Genomic DNA, 24,892 nt, shown 5'->3' with positions numbered 1-24,892 from the left:
GATACATGTCCATCTTCAAAGGCTAAATCCTGTGACTTTTTGTTGAAAATGTAACGTGTAGCTCTAAATAAATAATAGGTATGTGTTTGTGAAGTGAAATCTTACATTACCTCAAAATTATCTCTTCTACGGAGGTTGCATTCCAGTGAGAGGGAAATCTCGTGGAATCTGAGCTGTCACTCAAACCTCGCGATATTTGTTGTTTACTGTTGGCGGCTGTGGGCCCGTCCCTTCTGTACTGGAAAGCTGCTTCTGGACATTTGAATGAAAAACAACCTCCCAAAATCGTAAAAACGATGGCTTCAGCTCTGGAGCAGTTCGTGAATAATGTGCGGCAACTTTCTGCGCAAGGTACGGACATTTACACCGCTCGTGAACACTCAGAGTAACGGATGCATGGGCTAACTAGCTTAATGCTAAAACTAGTTAGCGCGATAGCATGCTAGCTGTTTATACTTCAGGCAGTAACACATGGGATTTGTTTATCTTACTCTGTTCGTCCGACTACTAATATAAAAACTTAAAGCTGCTGAATATGTGCACATCATAACCGCTTAGCATTTAAATTAATGAAATTACTGGACGTGTCATATTAGCCTAGTCATTTATAAAATATGGCATGAAATACCTTCATAACAATTGTAGTAAACCTGTGATTGGTTCTCTTCCTGATCTTACTATTAGTTGCATTGACATGATGGATAAAAAAAATTAACACCGTGTGTTATTTCTGTAAAGAGGAATGAGTACATTTATTTTTAATATCTGATACTACGATCATCTTTATGGCATGTTTAATTAGAGATGGACCATATAATTAAAATTCATATACATACAGCAAAATACATGTCATCTGTACCAAATGGCAGACTGCTTTCCACTGACTTAAAGATCTCTTATGATAATTTTTTTTTTTTTAAAGTTATAACATCTCTGTCACTGAAAAAGACAATTTTTGGATGTATGAAGATTCAAATATTATAGACTTGATGTTTCTTATCAATGTTTCTCTGTCACATATAGCAAATCTGCAGGGAGACGGAACTGTTCATCATCATTTAACAAACAAAAAATTAGACCTTGATCGCATGTGCATTTACTTTAGAATAATATCACTAACATGAAATCGTGTTTTCTTGCATAATAATGCTTCTTATGCTTCTCAGGTCAGATGACTCAACTATGTGAACTGATCAATAAAAGCGGGGAGCTTCTGGCCAAGAATCTCTCTCATCTGGACACTGTTCTCGGGGCGTTGGACATCCAAGAGCACTCGCTGGGTGTTTTAGCTGTTCTGTAAGTCCGTGACTTGTTGAGCACTGAGAGTTCATGAAGTGTTTTGTGGCCATCTGAAAGAGTTACTGTTTTGCAGGTTTGTGAAGTTTTCCATGCCAAACATCCCTGATTTCGAGACCTTGTTTTCCCAAGTCCAACTCTTCATCAGCACCTGCAACGGAGAGCACATCCGATACGCCACAGACACGTGTATGAAAACACTTCAGTTGTTTTTTTGTTTTTTTTCATCACTCTGTTTCATTTGTATTCCTCTTTTAAAGTTTTGTTCTCCTTTCAGTTGCTGGTCTGTGCCATCAGTTGACAAATGCCCTTGTAGAAAGAAAACAGGCAAGTGTCTTTCTGTCATTTTAGAGTCGTTCTCTTTAAATTACAAGAGTGATGTTAAGTTGTGTTGTTCTTCACAGCCCTTGCGTGGAATAAGTATACTTAAACAGGCCATAGACAAGATGCAGATGAACACAAATCAGCTTACCTCAGTGCACGCAGACCTGTGTCAGGTGAGTCTGGATCAGAGAACATTATTTTGTGTTAGTACAGTTTTATTAACTTGTTATAGATAATTAAAGATGTAATTGTGGTGTAAGTAAAGTAAGAGGCAACATTAAACGCTGTGAAAATGATAATACAGGGATAATTTAGTTATTATTTTTTGTAGTAGAAAGTCTATCATTGTAATAGTGGCCCTTTAGAACAAACTAAACTTTATGTCTGACAAATATGAACAATCGAAATGAAATCCCTACAAAGGTGTCGTTCTGGCAAGAAACGCAGGCGACTTTAGCCCAGATGTTTATTAGTCAAGTTGGCGTTTGATAATTTTAGACAGGAAAATTTGCCTTTTTATAATTTGTATTGTTTAAAGTCCCCCTGTAGTCAATCATTTTATCTCTTAAAACTCATCTTTGATCACCAGAATTACGTTTAAGCGTTTTTCCATGCCTTAAAATAGTTTGACTGTAACTCGACACCCTTGTCTCATTTAGTAGATGCGGATCTATGAATATGCAAATACAATCTACAGATCAGTCATGATAGAGGAGACTTTGGGCCCGTCCACACGAAGACGCGTTTCGTTGTATACGTATACATTTTTTAATCGTATTGGCGTTTCGTCCACACGGATCCGCCGTTTTGGGAGAGTGAAACCGCTATTTTTTGAAACCGGGTCCCAAAGTGGATAAATCTGAAAACGACACCCTTGCGGTTTCGTGTGTACAGCCAATCCGTATATTTTGTGAAACGATGATGTCATCACATCACGTGTCGGCGCATGCTCAAAGTCTTCTTCTCCGTGTATAGTGTATCTCTGTGGCACAATTACAGCGCCCCATACTGGTCTGACATATATACTACACACTTTTCAGTCGGTTTCAGTGGTTTCGTGTGGACGCAGATATTTCTTGAGACGACGCCGTGTTTACGGAGTTTTTTTTTAGAACGAGGAAAAAAAAATATCGGATAGGGAACGCACCGGCTTCGTGTGGACGTGGCCTTTGATAGTCTTTCGGGAGGTTCTCGACACCCTTGTCTCATTTAGTAGATGCGGATCTATGAATATGCAAATACAATCTACAGATCAGTCATGATAGAGGAGACTTTGATAGTCTTTCGGGAGGTTTCCCAGACAGCGTTTAAATGAAGACAGGAGTAGGCCTTAATCTAGAACGATTAATTAAACATGGCTTTTCTGAAAGTACATATTACTAAAACTTGGGCTATGCAGTCCTTAAATTTAAAACCAACGGTGTTAATCTTAATTAGCATGATTTGCTTATAAAACATGGAATGAATTGTGAAAAGCTTCAAATTGTATGGAACCAAGTAGAAACTCCAAGGAAAAAACTTTACTTAGCAAAGAAAAACTTCATCTGTGGAATCAATGAAAAGGAATGCCTGGAAATCTATTTGTAATTAATTCAATGCAAATGAACCCATCTAGAGCATAACAACAACTTCAGGTAAGATTGAATCATAAGCTTTATTACCTTACTGTTTTTTGGACATTAGGTGTTTTGGAAGAATATACAAATAAACCTTAAAAAAAAAAAACTGTTGTTGACGCCCATGATTTCCTGGAGGAAGGCTAGAGCTAAATCGAGGCTCAAATTAAACCTGCCAGGAGGCTTCAGATTAAAGTTGTGTTTAAAAGAAGACACGTGTGTTTGTATATATGCATTCACTGACATAGTCCACAAGTGTGTAATCTTTGAAACAACATTAATCTGAAGTTAAACCTCCCTCGTGTTAGGTTTAGTTTAAGCCTCAGTTTAGTCCTGAAATAGCGCTAGTCTTCCTCCAGGATATCAGTTTATTAATCTGTGGACTAGACTTAAGTTTAGGACTATTTAATGGACTAGACTATTAAAAGCATGACAGAGAAAGCAGATTTCTGTTAATCTGGTGTAAAAGCCCATTTTAGTCTTGGAGTAGGCTTAATGTCTGTCCTGGAAACCGCTCCTTTGAGTAGTCTTTTATATAGATACAAATGGTGCCTGATTAAAAGCTAAATATTAGTACCATGAAAGTACAACATTTTAAAGAATGAATATTATTGAAACAAAATATAGTGCATTCATTTCATGAAAAAAAAAGAAAGGATGTGGACCGTAAGTGATAAACATCAGAGGGTTAAACACTTTTTCTTTATTTCAGTTGTTATTTGTGCAACTATTAATAATGCAGCCCTGTATTTACAGTTATGCCTATTAGCCAAGTGCTTCAAACCTGCAGTACCGTTCCTGGAGCTGGACATGATGGATATTTGCAAGGAGAACGGAGCGTACGACGCAAAGCCCTTTCTTTGTTATTACTACTATGGAGGCATGATCTACACGGGCCTGAAGAACTTTGAACGGGCACTGTATTTTTTTGAACAGGTATTTATTTTTTTGTACAGTCTTGCATGCGTTTTGTGGAAGAACATCGTTCTGGTTTGTGCTTCGGCTCTGCGTGACTGTGTGGATGAATATGGTTCTTTCTAATGAGTAAAAAAATTGAGAGATTATCCTACCGCTCATAAAACATTCACTCTCTGCTAGGCTTAAGAGATGTAACCAGTTTAGATGGAAAGGATCTCAAGCTGACTAGCTGTAGCTTTAGCCATTAATAGACATGATACTTCTGGATAATAAACTTCAGTACAGTCAGTGCTACAACAACCATGATGACAGATAATGCTTTACAGTGAACTCTGTTAGATATATGACAGTTTATCTGTTCAATAAAACATCTTTCTCTCCTGTGGAGTATTAAAAACTCCCATCATCTCCGTTTCACTTTTACAACATTTATAGTTCCTCAGTTCTCTCCGTCTCCTGAAGTTGAGCTGATGTTGATTCTTGTTTTATTACAAGCTCGGTCTCGTTTCCTTTTCTCCAGCAGACTCTCTGTTCTCACACACACACACACACACACACACACACACACACACACACACACACACACACACACACACACACACACACACACACACACACACACACACACACACACACACACACACACACACACACACACACACACACTCAAACTCACACTCACACTCACACATTCACACTCACTCACTCTCACACACACATATCAACCAACCAACTGAAACACACTCACTAGAGATGCGCGGTTGGCGGTTATAGCCGTGGATAAACCGCGGATCGGGCGGATGACGTGATGAAAAAAAATTTTTTTATTAAATTCGGGCGGGTGGCGGCCGGTTTCTAGTCTCGCGGCTGTCATCAGCAGCGCCTTGTATCAGCGGATGGCGGGCGGGAAAATTGGTCAAAAATGTTGGTGCGGATGGATGGCAGACGGATGATGAGTTTTGTGATGCGGTTGCGGATGAAATAATAGCCCATCCGCGCATCTCTAACACTCACACACCAGACACGCGTCAAAGCAACCGTAGCAACTTCTCTCTATTTATTTATTTATTTATTTATGTATTTACCTACATACTAAAAAATGTATTACATGCCACATGCATACCTCCATAAACTTCACTGAGTGATGGGCCTAGCGAATCAGAACTGATTCACTGAGATGAACTGATTCAATGAGATGAACTGATTCAATGAGATGAACTGATTCACTGAGATGAACTGATTCACTGAGATGAACTGATTCAATGAGATGAACTGATTCACTGAGATGAACTGATTCACTGAGATGAACTGATTCACTGAGATGAATCAAACTCTAACACTGATTTTGCAGTTGTTTTAACAGAAAGTTAATGACCAATTAAAAAGCACATTAAAATCATTGTCAAATTCACAATTAATAAATGGTATTACAAATATTTTGTAAATGTCCAGTATATTTTGCATCCTCATGTCTCATGTTTCCCAGTAAATAAGCATGTCTTCTACTCTTCTCTTTCTGTCTATTCAGGCAATAACCACTCCTGCGATGGCTGTCAGTCACATCATGTTAGAAGCGTACAAGAAGTACATCCTCGTGTCCCTCATCCTTCATGGCAAAGTCCAGCAGCTTCCCAAATACACGTCACAGATCGTGGGCCGATTCATCAAGGTGAGCCGCTCTGCCTCGACATTAGGGCTGCAAGATTAATCACAATTAACATGAACTAGCGCTTAAACTGTTTAGGATTATTCCAATTATGAAATCACAAAGGCTGCGATTATTTTTTTTTAATGTGCATCATGTCAGTAGGCGCGTTTCCATTACAGATTTGCGTAAAACTTTTACAAATTTGTTCTAAATGTCGACAAAATACTAATGCGTAATGACGGCGTTTCCATTAACCGATGTTATGCGACTAAAACGTAATTTTTTTCATTCAAGACCCTTATACTAGAGAGCGGCACATATTTCTTGGAGTTTCTCACTCATTTCTGCTTCGAGGTCGTGATTGTGGGATTTCTTTGAGGTTTAGAATCCAGCATTCCTGTAATTATTTTGTCTTTTATGAATTTAATAAAGAACTCTGTCTCGTATTCTGTCCAGACACACCGCGTCTTCTACGTCAGGTGACCTGTAAATGCGCAAAAACTGTTTCAAAACCGAAGTTTTGCGAAATATTTTTTTTCCGAATTGCCTGAAAAACCACCTCATGCGAACGTAAAAACTTTTTTGCGATAAATGGGAGTTTTTGCGTAATTGACGTGTTTCCATTGGGCGTATTTTCGATTCGCAATTTCAATTTGCGCAATTTGAAGGGTAATGGAAACGCAGCTAGAGATGTACGGCTCTGTGATCAGTAGTAAACGCTGCTCACTCTGAAAGCACCGTGAGTTTGAGTCGCTTATAACATGCATTTGAAAAAGCAACACATGTCAGACATCTTTCCAAACATGAGAAGCATTTATGAATCTCTCGTCCAACAAAATACAACATTTAAAAAATGAATCAAAGCGTTTCAATCTTCTGTATATTCAGATTATGATGCCTGATAGGGATTTCCTGAAATGATGTGTTATCTACTTCTCTCTGTGTGTGTGTGTGTGTGTGTGTGTGTGTGTGTGTGTGTGTGTGTGTGTGTGTGTGACGCCCTCTGGCGATCAGCCATACTTCACTGCGCATTAAATAATCTCAGCCTTTGCCAAATTGCGCTCAGTTTCATTACGATTAATCGTGCCGCCCTACTCGACATGTAATCTGGCATTTCTGCTCTTGACCTGGACTTCAAGAGCAGGTCATGGCCTAATGGTAACAGAGTTGGACTGGTGACCCAAAGGTTGCTGGTTCGATTCCAGTACCGGCAGGAATATGACTGAGGTGTCCTTGAGCAAGGCACCTAACCCCCAATCGCTCCCCGGGCGCCACTCAAGGCTGCCCGCTGCTCCGGGTGTGTGTTTCCACGTTTGCAGTGTGTGTGTCTTCACTACTCACTACTCTGCTCCTAATGTGTGTGCACTTAATTGGATGGGTTAAATGCAGAGGTCAAATTCCAAGTATGGGTTACCATACTTGGCCATCACGTGTCACTTTCACTTTCACTTCAGGAGAGCACTTTAAAGGCTCCATAAGCTAATCATCTTTTGTGTGTGTGTTTGTGATGTAAAGCCCCTCAGTAATGCTTACCACGAGCTGGCTCAGGTGTACGCCACCAATAACCCGGCAGAGCTGCGTCTTCAGGTCAGCAAACACAGCGAGACGTTTGCACGAGACAACAACACCGGCCTGGTCAAACAATGCCTGTCCTCACTCTACAAGAAGAACATTCAGAGGCTAACCAAGGTCTGAAGTTACAATAATCACATGTCCTGCGTGTGTTTTGTTTTGTAAGTTTGCAGACGTGATATACAGTGCTGATAAACGGAAACGCTGATCTCTGTTCTTTTGATTGACAGACGTTCTTGACATTATCCTTACAAGACATGGCGAGTCGAGTTCAGCTCTCCGGCCCTCAAGAAGCCGAGAAATACGTCCTGCATATGGTAGGAAATCAGCTTCATAACGACACACTCTAATCACATGTTTTGTGATGTTCGCCATTGGAAATGAATGGGAAATTCTATAATATATTATTATTAATCAGCCACAGTAGTTTTGGATAATCTGTAAATATACATCCAAATGAAAAGCCTAATAAAAGTAAGTAATTATGTGTAAGCGACTAGGTAATGTGCATCCGCTATGTAACTATGGAAGCTTGTTTCTGGCGTGGCACAAAAAAGTAAATTGGTTCTTTTTATTTCACAATTCTGACTTTTTTTCTTTTATTATTTGCAAGTTACTCTGAGGAAAATTAGACTTGAACTAGTGTAATTGTAAAAAAAATTTTATCATAGTTTTATTAATATTTTGAATGAGCTTTTTTTATATTTTTCGTATTCATGTTAATTTTAGTTTAATTTTTAGATTTCATTATGCGCTTTTGTCGTTTTATAGTTATTTTTTTAAATATTGCTATTAAGGTTTAATTTATTCTTTATTTTAGTTAATTTAGTTTTCGTTTTTTATTTCCAGTTGATTTTAGTGATTCAACTTTCTAATTTTCTGTTAGTTATTCAACTTGTATTTCTATTTTATTCTATTTCGGCTTTATTTCAATTAACAGAAATGTTTTTAATAGTTTTAGTATTAGTTACGATAATAACCCTGAAATAAACTCACAGTTGCGATGGGAAATAAAGTCCGAATTGTGAGTGAATTAATTGTTTTATTCTCTGGAAGAAACAAGCTTACATATATTACTCTGTGTAATTGAAAATAACATGAATATATATGTATTTTCTAATTGATTATATCCTGTTGAGAATCACTGGATTTTTTTTTTGTGGTGACTACTGAAACCTTTTAATCAAATTGTCTTGCATGCTCTGCTTCATGTTTGTTTAATATTTACAGATTGTTGGTGCTCAAATCTTTCCTTTTTCATCTCTCAGATTGAGGACGGAGAGATTTATGCAAGTATCAACCAGAAAGACGGCATGGTCTGTTTCCATGACAACCCTGAGAAATACAACAACCCTGCAATGCTCCACAAAATTGACCAAGAGGTTAGTAATTATAAAACAGTGCTTTTCTCAATCCTCTGCTGATGTAGAAGAAAATACCAGCATGCAGTCTATATTTACACCCTCATTATCTCTTTAATCAGCTCTTTCAAGGACATTTGAGAGAAATTTGAATACATTCTTATATTTTTATGTTAAATGTAATGTATATGAAGAAGAAAGTCAGATTCTGCACTACTTGAATTAAACTATAAATGCAACATAATACAGGTGAAACTCGGAAAATTAGAATATCGTGCAACAGTTCATGTATTTCAGTAATTCAAATTAAAAGGTGAAACTAATATATTTAGTATATATAACTATATACATATTAGGGGTGTAACGATATTCGAACCGAACCGAAGAACCGCGATACAGAACCCACGATTCGAATCGCGATACTCTCATGGCGAACCGAACACGCCCCGCCCCCTGCTACCCCGGCCCCACCCAGCCCGGCTCATTGGACCTGGAATGTGTACACAACGAATTCAGTTTTGTAGCCTAACCACCATTAACACCAAATAGCAAGCTCCGTGTTTTGTTACTTTCGATAATAAGCAAGGTGTAATCTTCAAATTCTGATTATTTGATCTCAAAAATCAAACAATAAATGCTGTTTTGGCGCTCTCTGATGTGGCGTGAGATCACTGTACTAGCTCCTCATTTCAAGCGGCAGCGCGGGGCGCGAGTAAACGCGATCATCTCTTCCTCATATACAGAATAAACATGAATGGACACCTGGAGGTATGTTGAAAAATACAGTATACTTACTGAAAGGCCTCATACCTCGTGTAATCGCTCAATCAGTGTTTCAGCAGCGGAAAGACGTCAATATAACTCCATAGCTTGTCACTAGCATTATATTTACCTCATCAGGCAAGCGATTCAGTGTCCACAACTTGTTGGTTCCTAGAGAAATGAACTCTTGCACTAAATAAATGCACTATATTATCCTATATATTATATTTTACTTAACCTGTTAATTATATCTTGATTATTTAATGTACGTTTAAAATATCTTTCATGAAAATGACAGCAACTGTGTAAATTATTATATTTCAATAACAAATTAGAGTAAAGTTAATGCAAAAACTGCCCTATGTTCAGTTTACATGTTTTCATACAATGTGTTGGGTGTTGATTATTATATCTAAAAAATAAATAGCATCTGAATTTAGGCTCTGTTGTTAACCTTTAATGTTATAGTAATGTGCGGCTCCCTATATAGTTTACAGCATTAGCAGATTTTTAATCCTTGCAAAACGTTTAATTGTAATTTAAAGACAAAGACACAATTTTTTCATTAAACCACTGTTTAAATTTTTTTTTAGCTTTCTAAACCGAACCGAGACGTCAAAACCGTGGGAAAACCGAACCGTCAGTTTTGTGTATCGTTACACCCCTAATACATATGCATGATTATACTTTTCAGAGGGCCGACATTTCTGTATTTAAAATCCTTTTTTTTTTTATTGATTTCATGTAATATTCTAATATTCTGAGATTTTGAATTTGGGGGTTTTCATAAGCTGTAAACCATAATCATCAAAATTATAACTTTAGCACGATATTCTAATTTTTCGAGTTTCACCCGTATGTTTATGCACAACTGATTTTTTATTCATTATATAATGTTTATTTCAGATATTTACACGCATAAGATCACCTGAAATGCATGGACTCATTTATATGTTACTGCAGAGTGTTTGAGTCTCGAGTCCACAGATGTCTCGATGTTAATCTGTCTTTGATTAATGCAGATGCTGAAATGTATAGAATTGGATGAAAAACTAAAGTCCATGGATCAGGAAATCACCGTAAATCCCCAGTTTGTGCAAAAGGTACCAGTTTGAGATTATTATTAGGAGTTAAAGCTCTTATAACCAGATAGTGGTGGGCGATTTGATGATTAATCTTGAAGATGTCTGATTCGCTGGCCATATTATATCATGTGTCTTGTCTTTCATGCATGGCGACACATTTGATAAAAACATTTCATCAGGAGTAGGGCTGATTTTGGCTTCCAAAACGATTATGAAAATGTGATAATGAAGATAAAATGATCATTGTGCCGAATGCCGTTCCTTGCCGTCTACATTTTATTTTAAAAAGAGTTGTAAAAAACGCATTAAACTGCGAAAGAGAATTATCCTCGTTGTTTGTAAATATACACACAAATGTCAAAATATCCGCCTTGGCGATTATTTACATAAAATGTTTGTGTCTTTCTTTCCTGGAAAACACTCCAGTATTTTCTCCATATAGTGACTTCAATCGAGTCCAACGGGTCGAAGGTCCAAATGTGAGTTTCAGTGCAGCTACAAAGTCTCGACACGATCTAGCCGAGGAATAAGATAAGGAATAAGTCTGATCTAGACAAACCAGTGTCTAGACAAACTAGACAAGTGTCAAAGCGCAAGTAACTTTGTGGGCGGATCCCGGCGCTGTTGCTATTTTCCCGGCGGGATAAATGCCTCTTGCGCCTGGCGCAAATCTAAAAGGGGTTGGTCTGAAGTAGCTTCATTATTCATAGGTGTGGTTTGGGCGTAACGAGAAACAAACCAATGAGAGCTTTATATCACATTCCTTTTAAAGGTGCAATGTGTCAAAATTTTGAGTATCTATTAACAGAAATGCAATATGCCATCCATAACTATGTGTTCAGTGGTGTATAAAGAACTTAAGTTATAAACCGTAATGTTTTTATTACCTTAGAATGAGGCATTTATATCTACATAACCGCGGGAATCCCCTTCTATGAAGGTCGACATATTGTGACGTCATGTTTCTACCGTAGCCGACAGCGAACACACAGCGTTACAGAGCGCGTTTCATCACTACCTTGAAAGAGAAGCAGCAGAAAGCTAGAAGCGAGCCATAAACACCGTGAGTAGTGACTTTTCCCTTGTCAGTGGTGTAAAATATGTAGTTGGATTGTTTCATGTAACTTAATTCTTCTCCCTCGCTGTGTTATGGCTTTGCTATGTGGGGATAAATGTGCTGGTTACGTTCGTGAGACAGCTGATTAGTAACATACTCTTGTCATTGACCGTAAAACAGTTACAGGAATCACCAACCCGTCGATCTTGGAAGCATTTTAAGTCGATTGAGTTTCAAAATCAGAGAAAAAAAGCCTATTGTGTGTAGTAAATGGTGTCTAGGGGATGCGGAGGCGCGCGCGCTGTTACAATCACGTTATTTTTGCCGCGCGCACCTTTGGGCTCATGCGGACGTGTCGAGTATAAACAAGGCTTAATGCTTTAACCAGCTCAGCCACAGTGACAGCTCATATTAGCCAGCTAAACTTTTACTACCCTGTTAGAAAAAAATATATAGTTGCTTAGTTTCATGTGGTTCTTCTCCCTCGCTGTATTATAAGTTTGATATGTGGGGAGAAATGTGCTGGTTACGTTCGTGAGACAATCAACTAATTACTATTATTATATTACGTATTAAGACCCTTGATCCTCACCTGACTATGGCTTTGTAAACTTTATCCATGATGTGGTTTATAATGGACTGTGGTACAGAAACTTGGTTTACTCTGGCTATTCTCTGCCGTCTCAGACGACGATGTTTGTCCCGTTTTAGCCACCGTAGCTTCTTCGAAAGGGAGGGGTGAGCGGTGGGCTGAGCCCTTAGTGTAAACTCGCAACCGAACCGCTAGATGTCGCTAAAAGTCACATACTGCACCTTTAAGAGCATGATGAACGAGGTGCGCTTGTTCCATGGCGCAATACTATTATAACGGCGCATTTACCAGGCGCGCTTCAGAATCGGTTCACAGCCGAGGAGATCGATGTTCTTGTCAGGGCCGTAAAAGAAAGAGAAGTGACATTGGGGAATGGACAAACCCACCCAAATTAGCTTCGGTTAAACATGCATATAATAATTTGGGTAAATGTGTAAGCTTTATGCCTATTTTTCCCATCGTCATAGACACAACAATGATTTCCCTCGTGTTTAAAAATTTTTCCTTATAATAATGTATCATTTTTTTAAAAAGTTAAATGCATCTGTGTAGATGAGAGAATCATCTACAGTGTATGCGCGTTGTTCACACTCTGTATTATGGCCAAGCATGCGCGCTTAAAATAGCATCTGAATGTACGCGCAACGCGCCATTGCCTTTAGACTAGTTTTTTTCTGGTCAGTGGCGCAATTGTTTTTTAGAACAGCAAAATAGCATGAGGGAAAGTTTGCGCCGGAACACGCCTCCTCTTTGCGCTGAATCGCCCCGGGGAGCGCGAGTGTATTTCTTAGTTAGCCGACGTGTGTCTGTGGAGGGAAAAGTCCGCTTCGCGCGGGTGCAAAATAGGAATGATACATGCGTCAGTGTACAAAGTCATTTGCGCCGGGTGCAAGATAGGGCCCCCAGTGTTTACAATCAGAACTTGCAAAGACTAAGTCAAACGCCCTTTACAAAAAAAAAAGGTACAACAACGATGTTGGACGATTTTGTAGTTGGATAAACACACTTGTAAACACTGGGTCTGTGCTTTCACCTTTGTCACGCGTGAAGTCGTGGACGCGCATCGCTGTCATTTTTTTTTACATTTTTATATAAAATGAGTGATGGTTTGTCTAGATCAGACTCTTATTCCTCGGCTGGATCGTGTCGAGACTTTGAAACTATAATTTGGACCTTCGACCCGTTGGACTTCATTGAAGTCACTATATGGAGAAAATCCTGGAGTGTTTTCCTCAAAAACCTTCATTTCTTTTCCACTGAAGAAAGAAAGACATGAACATCTTGGATGACGTGGAGGAGAGTAAATTATCAGGACATTTTAATTCTGAAGTGAACTTATCACTTCAGGTGAATAAAGAAATCAGATGCGTGTCATTATATTAGATCCATGCATTTGGTCTTAAAGCCTCGTGCAAATATCTGCAGCTGTCGGTTATTAATGTTAAAAGACGAAGACAACAGCACTCACTGCTCTTTACTAAATAACTAGTAGTTTTAATACGAATCAATGTATATTTAAATCATACAGTGATATGCAGTGTGTTAAAGTTTAACTCAGAGTATTTTGATAACTGATTGTTTACTGTGTTTTAAATTTTGCGAATAGATCAGTCTGGATATTCTCGATCTTAAAATTGGGACGATCACGATTCAGATCTCGGATTGTTATAAGATCATGATATGAAATGTTGGGAACATCGCCCATCGCTATAACCAGGTGTTGATTCCAGTATTAATTTGTGTGTTTTCCTGTTTCTAGAGTATGGGAACGCAGGAGGATGATGTCGGCAGCAAGACGTCAAGCTACTCTTGAAGCTTTTGGGTGGATCACTGCGTTCCCCGCGTCCCCTTCCTCATCCAAAAGCTGGAAAACCTTCATGCTTTGTTGAATATGGACTATATTGGAGGAAAACATAAATGTGTGGAATGACCCTTTCTTCTTTTTTTTTTTGGTTCTGTCACAGTGCACCCTAAACAAGAACTCATTTTTGTCAGTGTTTATTTATCAATGCTAGGTTGCCAGGCCACTTGCATCATTTATGCTCATACGAAATAAAGAAACTAGACTTCTTTGTTCAAAAGAGTTGCTACTTGTCTTTATTGAAACACCACAGAACTAAATAAAATACTATCTTAAGATCATATACGTGCAAAAAGCAATGTTGTCATCTTAAAATGCATCTCCAGGCTTCATTCAGTGCACTGACATTTCCATGATCTTTCGACAGCTTCTCTGATGTGATGCTCTTTCACCCACAGACAGTTTCATCCATCAGCTGATCTAATGTTTAGTTCTCCCTCGAGCGGTTCACAGTGATTCAGCATCGACGTGGCTCGTGGTAAAGGTGTGCTTTTGTTCCAGTCCTCTAGAGGTCTCTCGTGATTTGGGATTTACCATAAATAGATTACACATCACACATACCTCGAAACTAATGCTACCTGAGCCTGACTTCCACGAAAACATGTTTAGGTCATTATGGGCATTTCAAACCAGGCTTTTCAAAAATAGGTGTTTAATATTATTTTGAAGAAATGGGTGTTTCTTCAGAGGAATGTCTAATATTTCTGTCACTATCAAAATAGATTATAAAATTTAGGGTTGTTTGTAATATTATTTAGATACCATATATTTATGATTTTGCGGTGTTTCTTGCTTCATATTCATGTGCCACTATCAAATTAGGTCTTGTTAAATTACTTGTAATATTATATATTAACAATCTATTGATGATTTTAGGGTGTTTCTTCAGAGGAATGTCTTATATTTCTGTCACTACCCAAATAGATCATTAAATTGAGGGTCGCTTGTACAATTTAAAGTTTTTATTGAACCTCATTTACTTGTAATATTATTTAGATGCATTTATTGATGATTTTGGGGTGTTTCTTGCCTTATATTCATGTGCAACTATCAAATTAGACAATAAAATGAAGGGATTTCTTGTTAAATTTCAATTAATTTTATTTCAATATTATTTATAAACAATCTATTGATGATTTGGGTTGTTTCTTGAGAGATAGTTATCTTATATTCTTGTGTCACTAACAAAATAGATAATTAAATTGAGGGTTGTCTAGTTAAATTTTAGGCTACATTTTCCTTGTAATATTCATAAACAAATTATTGATGATTTTGAGGTGTTTTCTTATCTTATATTCATGTGGCACTATCAAATTAGACAATAAAATCAAAGGCTTTCTTGTTAAATTTCAATTAATTGTTCTTTTAATATTATTTATAAACAGTTATATTGATGATTTGGGGGTGTTTTTGAGAGCATATGAATATCATAAACTCATGTATCACTAGCAAAAAAGAAATTATTTTTTTTAAGTTGAAATTGAAGGTTGTCTAGTTACATTTCAACTTACAGGCTTAATTTTTCTTGCAATATTAGTCATCAACCATTTATTGATGATTTTGGGATGTTTCTTGGTCTTATTATATTTAAATTTCCTGTGTTACTATCAAAATATGTCATTAGAATTGTTACATTTCGTTGAAATATTATTTATAAACTAATAATTGATGATATTGGGGTGTTTCTTGATACTACCCTATGTTATATTCCTGTGCCACTACCAAATAAGATGATAAAATTGATGTTTGTCTTAATTGTTTGTTTCTTTCAGAAAATAATCCTAATCATTTTCTGTAAGCCGAATTTATATTTGTATTGTATCTATGGGTTGGGTCAAAAATATGACAAAAATAGCTTATGCCACTATTATATGCAATCAACAAAATATTAAAACCGGTTCAAATGCCTTGTTTAATTAATTTATCCAACCAGTCCATGGAATCAGCAAGCGGTTCTTCCGTAATGAACGAATGGGACAGAGACGCTCCACTTTCATACTCATGACAACACTGATTTTCATTTTCACAACTTCAATGCAGGTAGGCATGTGTGTTTTCTACTTGAATGACATAACCATCAAGAACAGAGGGACCAACGCGAGGTGCTACTGCAGCCAATCACAAGCGCTCCAAGTCTTTGAACAAAGACAAGCGGACGCGCCAGCCAATCAGATTTCAAAGTTCTGAAACGTCGGTGGGGCTTTAACGGAAATGACACGCGCGATAGCCAATCAAAGCCACGGGCTAAAAGCCATCTGCCAATCAGCGTTTAGTATCGCAAGGATTGCGTCGCCCACGGTGCTCAGTTGAATTCCATTGCCGTCCATTAAAACAACCGACTTGGAAAATACAATATCAAAGTGTGCTCAGTTTTAGCACAAGCTTGCGCGCGTTATTATTGTCAGGAATGACATATTTATGCAGCGAGAATATTGAGAAACGCTCCACGCATGTATAAGGTACGCATCTTCGACCCCGCATTGCCTGGCAAAACGGAACAATTGGTGGATAATTCTCCTCGTGACTTCATTTCATCGCTGAAATACAGAGGAACTCGAATGTGTTTTCTGTCATGAGTCCGGCCGGGTGCTCCCATGTGAACGGGTTCAAAGTGGACAACTGGAAGCAGAATCTGCGGGTCATATACCAGTGCTTTGTGTGGAGCGGCTCTGCCGAAACCAGGAAACGCAAGGTAAATAAAACCAGCAGAACCCAGTGGTGCATTGCATCGGCCCATCCTTCCCGATGCCAAGTCGCATTGCCCCCTCAAACACAATTCGTGATTTATTTTCACCAAGAGATATGAATCCACGTTTGTCCCTATGCTGATGCATTGGCTGGCCTGCGCAGACTCCTTTGCTTTCATTGGGCTGGACGTGGGGCTCAAGAGATGCTATTCAGCTGCCAGTGTTTTTTACTTGCTTTAAGCGAGTTTAATTGCCACGAGATGTCATTTCGACCACACTAGACCTCATTTCTTCGTTGTTTGATGCTTACCAGGCCTTTAAAATCATTGATTGCCCAATGCACGAATAGAGGTTTCAGTTTCACAGTTATCACGGAATGTGTCCGTTGTGTGTCATTCAGGACAAACAAGTTATGTTCACTTCCTCCATTTTTAATAATTCTATTATTATAACAACAATTCGTGAACCTTTTTGAAACGGATCATTTCAGTGAATTGTTTGAACCGGTTCGAATGCTTTGTTTAACAACCGCACTGAATCGGTTCGGCAACTTGTTTGAACCGAGAACCGTTAATTCAAAAATTGAACTAAATGACGTTTTTAAAGAGTTGAGTCTGATTCAACAAACCGAACATTACATTTAAATAAAAACCCTTAATAGTAACAAATCTACATAATGGCTTTATAGTACAACAGTCGGATGTCAAAATCTCATTTATATTCTCCTTAGTGGAACTGATTATTAACAATAACCTTTAAAGATAGACCTACTGTGACGTGAAAAACTAGGCGTTAAATGATTGTATATGCGTTTGTTAAAGCCGCTAGCCCACATACTTACAACTTATTTAGTAAATAATCATTTTTAACAGATAATTTATGGTGAATAACTACATGACCCATGATTCTGCTCACACTCTCCACCAATCAGAGAATGAAAACAAAAAAACTGCAGCAAAATAACTCTTTTACTCTTGCCCACCCACTCCCATGATGCACTGCAAATGACATAGTCAGTTCCCTGAATTGACAAAAAGTCAAAATATACTGTTTTTAAACTTTAGTCCAATGTGTCATGGGATTGTGGTTTCTTCCCTCATTAAAGTTCACACTCTGGTGCCTTTGTCTTTCTGTGCCGTTTTCAAATATTTTTTTCCTTCAAATCGTATAATGTAATCTCGTAGCTAGTTTGCTTGTTTCATGGCCTTTTTAAAATCCCTATGGGAAAATAAATGGAAGAAAATCCTACTTTTTAATCACTTCATTAAATAAGTGTTCGAAAGAACCAATTCGCAGAAATGAGTCAGACTTTTATCACTTTTTCAATGTCGTCAAAGCGTGTGGCATCAAATGACAGTTTAATAGCCAACTATACTAACTCAACCCATCTCCCTCTGGAAAACAAAGGATTATCCTGAAATGTGCATCATGATTCATGCAAATCAAATGTCACCCTCGATATACGCGTCTCTGCTCTGAAAGAAATGCCAGTCTCACAGGCTTGCCAGATTGATATGTCACGCATGATAACACATATTGATGATAATCATTTTATGCGTGAATCTTTGGTAATGGGCTGTTTATTAATATAGGTTGAGTGCCGTCAAGTTACATCTGGTTCACTCAGGATTGCATGACTCATCATCGTCACAATTGAGGTCAAGTCAACTGAGTTTTATGATTTCTTATTGCATTATTTTTTTTTATTCTTCAAGAAATTATTGAAAGTTGATGTTTTTTATGCATTATTAAAAAAATAAATAATAATTCTTATCTATATAAACCGGCCATCATGTGACTGGTTTATAGATAAGAATTATTGTTTTTTTTTAAAATAATGCATAAAAAACATCAACTTTTAATAATTTCCCTGTGTGCATTAACTTCCAGATTCAGTGAGTAAATGTCACGGTTTTAATATACTATGCATTCAATGACAAGTAAGGAATTAATGCATATAGTGGTGATAGTTTCAATCATGACTGTTCCATATGGCACGCTTTGAAAGTCCATAATCTCCATATCTCATGTAAAACTGTAATTTGGTTTGTATTACTGCACATCTGACGTATTAGACACACCCGCTATTCTCATCCTTATACAGTTTACTTAAAGGGACTGTTCACCCAAAAATTAAAATTCTGTCTTCAATTGTTCACCAAACCCATAAGACTTTCGTTAAGATATTTTTAATGAAGTCTGTGATATTTCTGTCCCTCCATTGAAACCCAACACTTCAAAGCATTCATAAAATAAATCCATATGAACCGAGCAAGTACGGTTGAGCTTTTGTTAGGGATGCACGATATATCGGTCACCATATCGGTATCGACCGATATATGGTCATTTTTATGTCATCGTTATCAGCCCGATAAGAAAATTAATTGGGCTGTTTTATTAAAACTGGTAAATAATGCTTTATTTCCTAAAGCTGAGACACTTCAGATGCGCACTGTTCAACATTCTTGTTTTGAATTACTTGAAATATGATTGGAATTACATCAAAAAAGGAAAATACAGTAAAATGCAACATATGCAGCACAAGTCTGTCATATAAGCTACATAAAGTTATAAAGAGAAGATTGTAATGGTGGACATGGGATGTTTTTGTAATCAAGCTCTCAAATTAAATAAAATTTAGATTTATCAACCAATTTATCGGCTTTTAAATGTAAAGAGTTATCGGTATCGGCCAACATGTTCATATCGGCGCATCCCTAGCTTCCGTTTACTATATTTGAGTGTACGAGTGCTCTGTGTACGTTCGCGGATCAATGTTATATGTGAATAAAAGCCTAAATTAAATGTTCATCAAGCGATCGTGACTCTTCAGAAGACACGCTTGGTTCATTTTGCGATCTCTTTATGAACGTTTTGAAGCGTCAGAGTTTTGCGTTTCAAATGGTAAGGACAGAAATCTCTCAGATTTCAATACAAATATCAGTAACACTTACAATAAGGTTAATTGGATAACTACCTTAGTTAACATGAACTAAGAATGAACAATACTTCTTAAGCATTTAATAATCTTAGTTAATATTAATTTCAACATTTACTAAGTTATTAAAATGTTAAAATTAACATTCGTTAATGCACTGAGAAGCAATATGAACAAACGATGAACAGCTTTATTTTTATTAACTAACATTGACAAAGATTAATAAATACTGTAACAAATTTAGTGCTTATTGTTAGTTCATGATAACAAATGAAACTTGTAAAGTGTTACCAAATATATTCTTTCTGAAGATGAAAGAAAGTCTTATGGGTTTGCAACAACTCAAGAGAGTAATTGATGACAGAATTTTCATTTTTAGGTGAACTAATCCTTTAATGCAGCGTTTAGACATGGTGAAATAATGAAGTTACCCATCTTAGGTTGCAGTTGACCGATTAATCATAAGTTCTCAGAAAGCAGATCTCATCAAGCGGGAAAGGGACCAGCTCGGCTCTCATCTGTCAGGCTAAACAGCAGGAACACGAGGAGCTCAGTAAGCGCGGTAAAGCCCTGCTGCAGAACAACACGCACTGTGATGAAGGCCTTTAGTGGTGTTTTCTACACCAGTGCAGAGTCTCAGCTCCAGATGACACACCCATCCGTCTGATGCTCACAATATACGCCTGGGGTTTTGATTCACAAGTGATTCATTTGAATTTGCCCCCAATAGTTGAGGCCCGTTCACACCAAGGACGATAACGATTAACATAACAAAGATATAATATAACTATATAAAGATATAGTTCTAAAAATGTGACCCCGGATGACAAAACCAGTCATATGGGTCATTTTTTTGAAATTGAGATTTATACATCACATGTATAAATCTGAATAAATAAGCTTTCCATTGATGTATGGTTTGTTAGGATAGGACAATATTTGGTCGAGATACAACTAGTTGAAAATCTGGAATCTGAGAGTGCAGAAAAATCGAAACATTGAGAAAATCGCCTTTAAAGTCGTCCATTTATGTTCAAGATTGTGCTGCATTCACTCACAAAAATACATTTTTTATACATTTACGGTAGGAAATTTACAAAATATCTTCATGGAACATGATCTTTACTTAATATCCTAATGTTTTTCGGGCATAAAATAAAAATTGATAATTTTGACCCATACAATGTATTGTTGGCTATTCCCACAAATATACCCGTTCTACATAAGACCGGTTTTGTGATCCAGGGTCACAAATCATTTTCAATATTAAAGAATAGCAGCGTTCACACACAGCACGGCTTTAACCGGGGTTTGAAATTAACTTTTTCACTAATCCACCAATTTGGCTACTGACTTTAAGTTGCCGGCCATTCAAAACTTCTACTAGCCAAAAAAAGAAAAGAAATGAACCAGATTAACTGTATCAAAGCTATGGAGACGGCTGGGTGACAGGAATCTGTTTGAATAATAAATACAATTTTATTTTATATATATAATTATAGAATTTGATTTATTATTCAAACAAAATCCTGTCACCCAGCCATCTCTTCCCTTCCACTTTCATCCTTTTCGCCCAAAATGTGTTTTAGTTGGACAGATCAATACAGTGCAAAGAACATCAAAAAATATGTAGGCCTAGTATGTTGGAAAGTAAGTCTTTTCTGTAAACCAAATGCTTTTTAATCTTCGTTATTGCTTCAATGCAACTGAACGAGCGTGCCGTTATTTGTTGCGTAGTGACGTGTGTGTGTGTGTGTGTGTTCAAGAAGGCCAGATATGAGCAGATTCTGCGCAATGCGCTGTATTTAATATAAAGATTCACGAGTTGAGTATTTGCGCTAAATTTGCACAGATTTGGCATACACGAACTTCCCCAGCAAAGTGAGTTAACCTAAGTAACACGCCAAATTGGCTCGTGATTTGACAGCGTTACCCGCCACGGGTGATTTTTACCTGCATTTAGCAGGTGTTCATTTCAAACCCTGGCTATACGATAACGGCACAAAGAAACGATATCGTTCGAATCACTTTCAGAACCATTTTATCCAGCTGATGAACAATAAAAAACATTCTTAGCTAGTGGGGCAACGGATCACAAAACTCACGGTTAGGATCATATTACAGTTTTCGAGTCACGGATCGGATAATTTTTCGGATCAGCAAAAAAATAATAAAATAAATAAAAATGGGTGGTTTTGAAACCAATGTAACTTTGCTTCCCATTTATTACACATTGAACACTTTTAAGTACTGTAAGAACAAAAACTTCTAACTACCGGTAATAGTTCAAACATTATTAAAGACAAATGAACAGACACAAATAATAACATACTTAAATACTATAGAACAGTTATAAATAGTTAGGTTTTAGTCTTCAGGTACAGAAATGCAATAATATAAATATAATTGTAATTAAACTGCATGCATAGTGTTTACTGTAAAAAATGTAACGCACCAAGGACTATAACGATAAAGATATAGTTCTAAGAATTGTTCTCAATATTAAAGAATAGCAGAGTTCACACCACAGCTATAACGATAACGGCATAGAGAAACGATATCGTTGGAATCACTTTTTTAGAACGATTTTATCCAGCTGATGAACGATAAAAATAACGAGCTATAACAAGCATTTAAAGCGGCTGAGAATAAACCAAGATATCGTCAGTTGGTGAGGACACCAATATAGTAATCTTTATGGTTCTCTTACTTGGTGTGAACTAGGGCTGTGAACCTACACTGGTCTCACGGTTCGGTTCGGTTACGATTATCATGTCATCGATTCAGTTCAATTCGGTATCACAATGCATTTCGATGCACCGCATCCCCAATTTTCAAATTTACTTTAAAAGTGATCCGTGCGCGTGCGTGTGTGTTCGTCTGTTCGGGAAGTCGCAGTGACAGAAACAGTGACATTCCAGTTTGAATTTCTAAGGCCTGTTTATGCCATTAAGAAAATAAAATTTTATCAAATCAATTTTGTTTTAAAGAGATATTTATTTAAAAGCAGCGCTCATTCATCAGTGTGTATGTCACCATTAGAGGCGCGCGCATCAACCGTCGAGAGTTCACTGTTGAAGATGACGATCATTTATAATCACCCGTAACAACACAGAATAATTGTAATTTCACCATCGGCTGGTGGCGAATACTTAAATCAGAGAACAATATTGAGGCGGGTGGATTATTTGTTTTGGCTGCGGATTCGAGTGACGTTGAAGCTCATTCTCTTACTCTAAAGCAGTCCGGCGTAACAGCTCGGGGTGAACACGGCTAACATTGTTTATCAAGTTAATATAGCTATTACCTCCTGCCTATTCTATTTGTGCGTGACATGAGCGCACACAGCGAGTGTCTTCTCCAGGTCGTGCTTACCAGGTTGTTCATAAAAGCCGAAATGTGTCCAGATGTAGGCTTTTAAAGTAGCTGGAGTATTTTTAATTATGCGCACACATCTCGCCTCCTTCTGCCAGTGTATGGTATCACGACAAAGCACATACGTGACAAATGACGTCAGAAAAGCGTCAGTACATTATAACCGGTTATGGTCTAGAAACGATTAATTTCGACACCCCTAGTGTGAACGGGCCTTTAGTCGATGAGAAGAGGCTTAGTCAACCAAAATTTTAGTCGTAGAAAAAAAACTACAGGAAGTGGCGAAGTTACGCAATTCGTGAGGCACAGATCTTTAACGACGAGTCCCTCTGCTAATTACAGTATGTCGGACAGGACATCAAAACGTTCGCTTATTATTAGGTGCATATCCAAGTGTGGATAGTGAGCTTCACTGCATGACATGGAGGCGCCGGAAACGGCTTTCTAAGAGCAGAAACGGCTTAAAATACTCTAAAAATACTACATTTGTTTGGTTCATTCGAAACTGTAAAGGGTCTAATTTTATTTGTGTGAACTCACAATACCAAAATGTTTTTAAAATAAAGAAAACAAACAAGATTTGCTTTTTGCCGTCTCGATCTCCTTTAACAACTTTTCTGAGCATGTCTACTTTTAAACAAACCAATTCAAATAGAAATCAAATGCTTGCTGATTATGTAATGGTGCGTTTCTCTCTATAGGCGCGTCCACTATCGGCTACTGTGGAGATGGCGAGTCGGCATCGTCAACTTCATCTGTGCAGACTCAGAAAATAATACTAGTTCATTAATAAATCAATTATGTCTCCTTGCCATTTTTTCGACACCTTCACAATCATTATCATATACATTATAATCAGTGTTGAATAGGCTGTATATTCCTCCTCCCAGTATATATTTTAGTCATTAAATTAATATAAAGTGCAATTAGTCGACTAATCTGGGCAGCCCTAATTTGGATATAAACAGTATAGACTACATGTAAATTTCTCTTGCATTACAATAATATTACAGGATAAAATTAACAATGGATTTGTATGAACATTTAAGTTGCACTTAAGGCAGTTTTTATGATAGTTGCCATTAAAAAGTTATTTATAACTTTACTATGTCATTAATCTCCACCGATGTTTGTAAACGATTTAGTTCGAAGGCGCTTCTGGAAAATGTTTAAAACAAACTTTGCTTTCCTGATTTTGTTTAAAATGACGTCACACCAGTTCATTCTTTGATTTCACTTGTATCAGAGCCTTAAATGAGAAAATAATTATTTTTAGCGTATTAATTTTTAAACATGAAGATGTTAATTGGTAAATCACATCTCATTATGTTACTATGGCTAAAAATAGTTAAATTATTTGTTTTCAGTTGACCTTCAGCTTGCAAGCTAACAGCTTAGCCTACTAGCGTAGTGTTAATTTGTTTAAAAAAAAGAGGCTTTTTTTAAAATAGCTAGTAGAAGATAACGATAAGTCACGATAACACGAGCAATGTGATCCTGCTTCACATCGGCCTACTATTGTGACCATTATCCATTACAGATTATCAGTGCCACACATAAACAAGGCCAAATGTGATTAGTTGCTTCACTTTTTAGTCAAGTAGTCTCGTCCCGTCTCATTCTTATGAAAAATATTCTGCAAAACACAAGGACTGTCCTTCAGTTTGAGGACTCGGTTCAGATTACCAGATTACCCGAGCGGTTTCGCTCAGATGTGTTGACGCCACTGAACATTGCATTATTAGCTGTAGTATTTTAAGTCGGCACAATTGAGGAGTGATTGTTGAGTAGTGAGTCAGA

The 24,892-nt window shown here is 37.3% G+C and overlaps 2 protein-coding genes across 5 annotated transcripts in view; both read left to right on the top strand.

The window, feature by feature from the left end:
• Positions 1–183: 183 nt before the first annotated feature.
• Positions 184–14,312, top strand: LOC143741301 (COP9 signalosome complex subunit 3). The gene is made up of 12 exons (XM_077233734.1): positions 184–351; positions 1,167–1,296; positions 1,373–1,485; positions 1,574–1,623; positions 1,701–1,793; positions 3,993–4,172; positions 5,683–5,823; positions 7,318–7,491; positions 7,605–7,691; positions 8,643–8,756; positions 10,520–10,600; positions 13,991–14,312. Exons 1-12 carry the CDS (start codon positions 297–299, stop codon positions 14,042–14,044), a joined length of 1,272 nt encoding a protein of 423 aa, XP_077089849.1. The 5' UTR covers positions 184–296; the 3' UTR covers positions 14,045–14,312.
• A 2,050-nt stretch (positions 14,313–16,362) lies between these two features.
• LOC143741298 (ubiquitin carboxyl-terminal hydrolase 22) overlaps positions 16,363–24,892 on the top strand; it is a 49,409-nt gene continuing 40,879 nt past the window's right edge. The window contains exon 1 of one of the 4 annotated variants that reach the window (XM_077233730.1): positions 16,363–16,784. In XM_077233730.1, the coding sequence (XP_077089845.1) occupies positions 16,665–16,784 (120 nt within the window). In that variant the 5' untranslated portion in view covers positions 16,363–16,664. The remainder of the gene's footprint in view (positions 16,785–24,892) is intronic. The other 3 variants (XM_077233729.1, XM_077233732.1, XM_077233731.1) reach the window with 3 other exon arrangements.

The sequence above is a fragment of the Siphateles boraxobius genome, unplaced genomic scaffold (genome assembly GCF_051911475.1).
Source record: "Siphateles boraxobius isolate OS27281-9 unplaced genomic scaffold, OSU_SipBor_1 185, whole genome shotgun sequence".
NCBI lineage: Eukaryota > Metazoa > Chordata > Actinopteri > Cypriniformes > Leuciscidae > Siphateles > Siphateles boraxobius.
This window is presented reverse-complemented; position numbering and strand designations above follow the sequence as displayed.

What these genes read in the sequence shown, in the direction of transcription:
- LOC143741301 (XM_077233734.1), top strand. Translation starts at nt 297, where the DNA reads ATGGCTTCAGCTCTGGAGCAGTTCGTGAATAATGTGCGGCAACTTTCT. An exon ending in CCGATACGCCACAGACACGT is followed by an intron (nt 1,486 to 1,573) that starts GTATGAAAACAC and finishes TTCTCCTTTCAG; the next exon opens with TTGCTGGTCTGTGCCATCAG. An exon ending in TCCACAAAATTGACCAAGAG is followed by an intron (nt 8,757 to 10,519) that starts GTTAGTAATTAT and finishes TGATTAATGCAG; the next exon opens with ATGCTGAAATGTATAGAATT.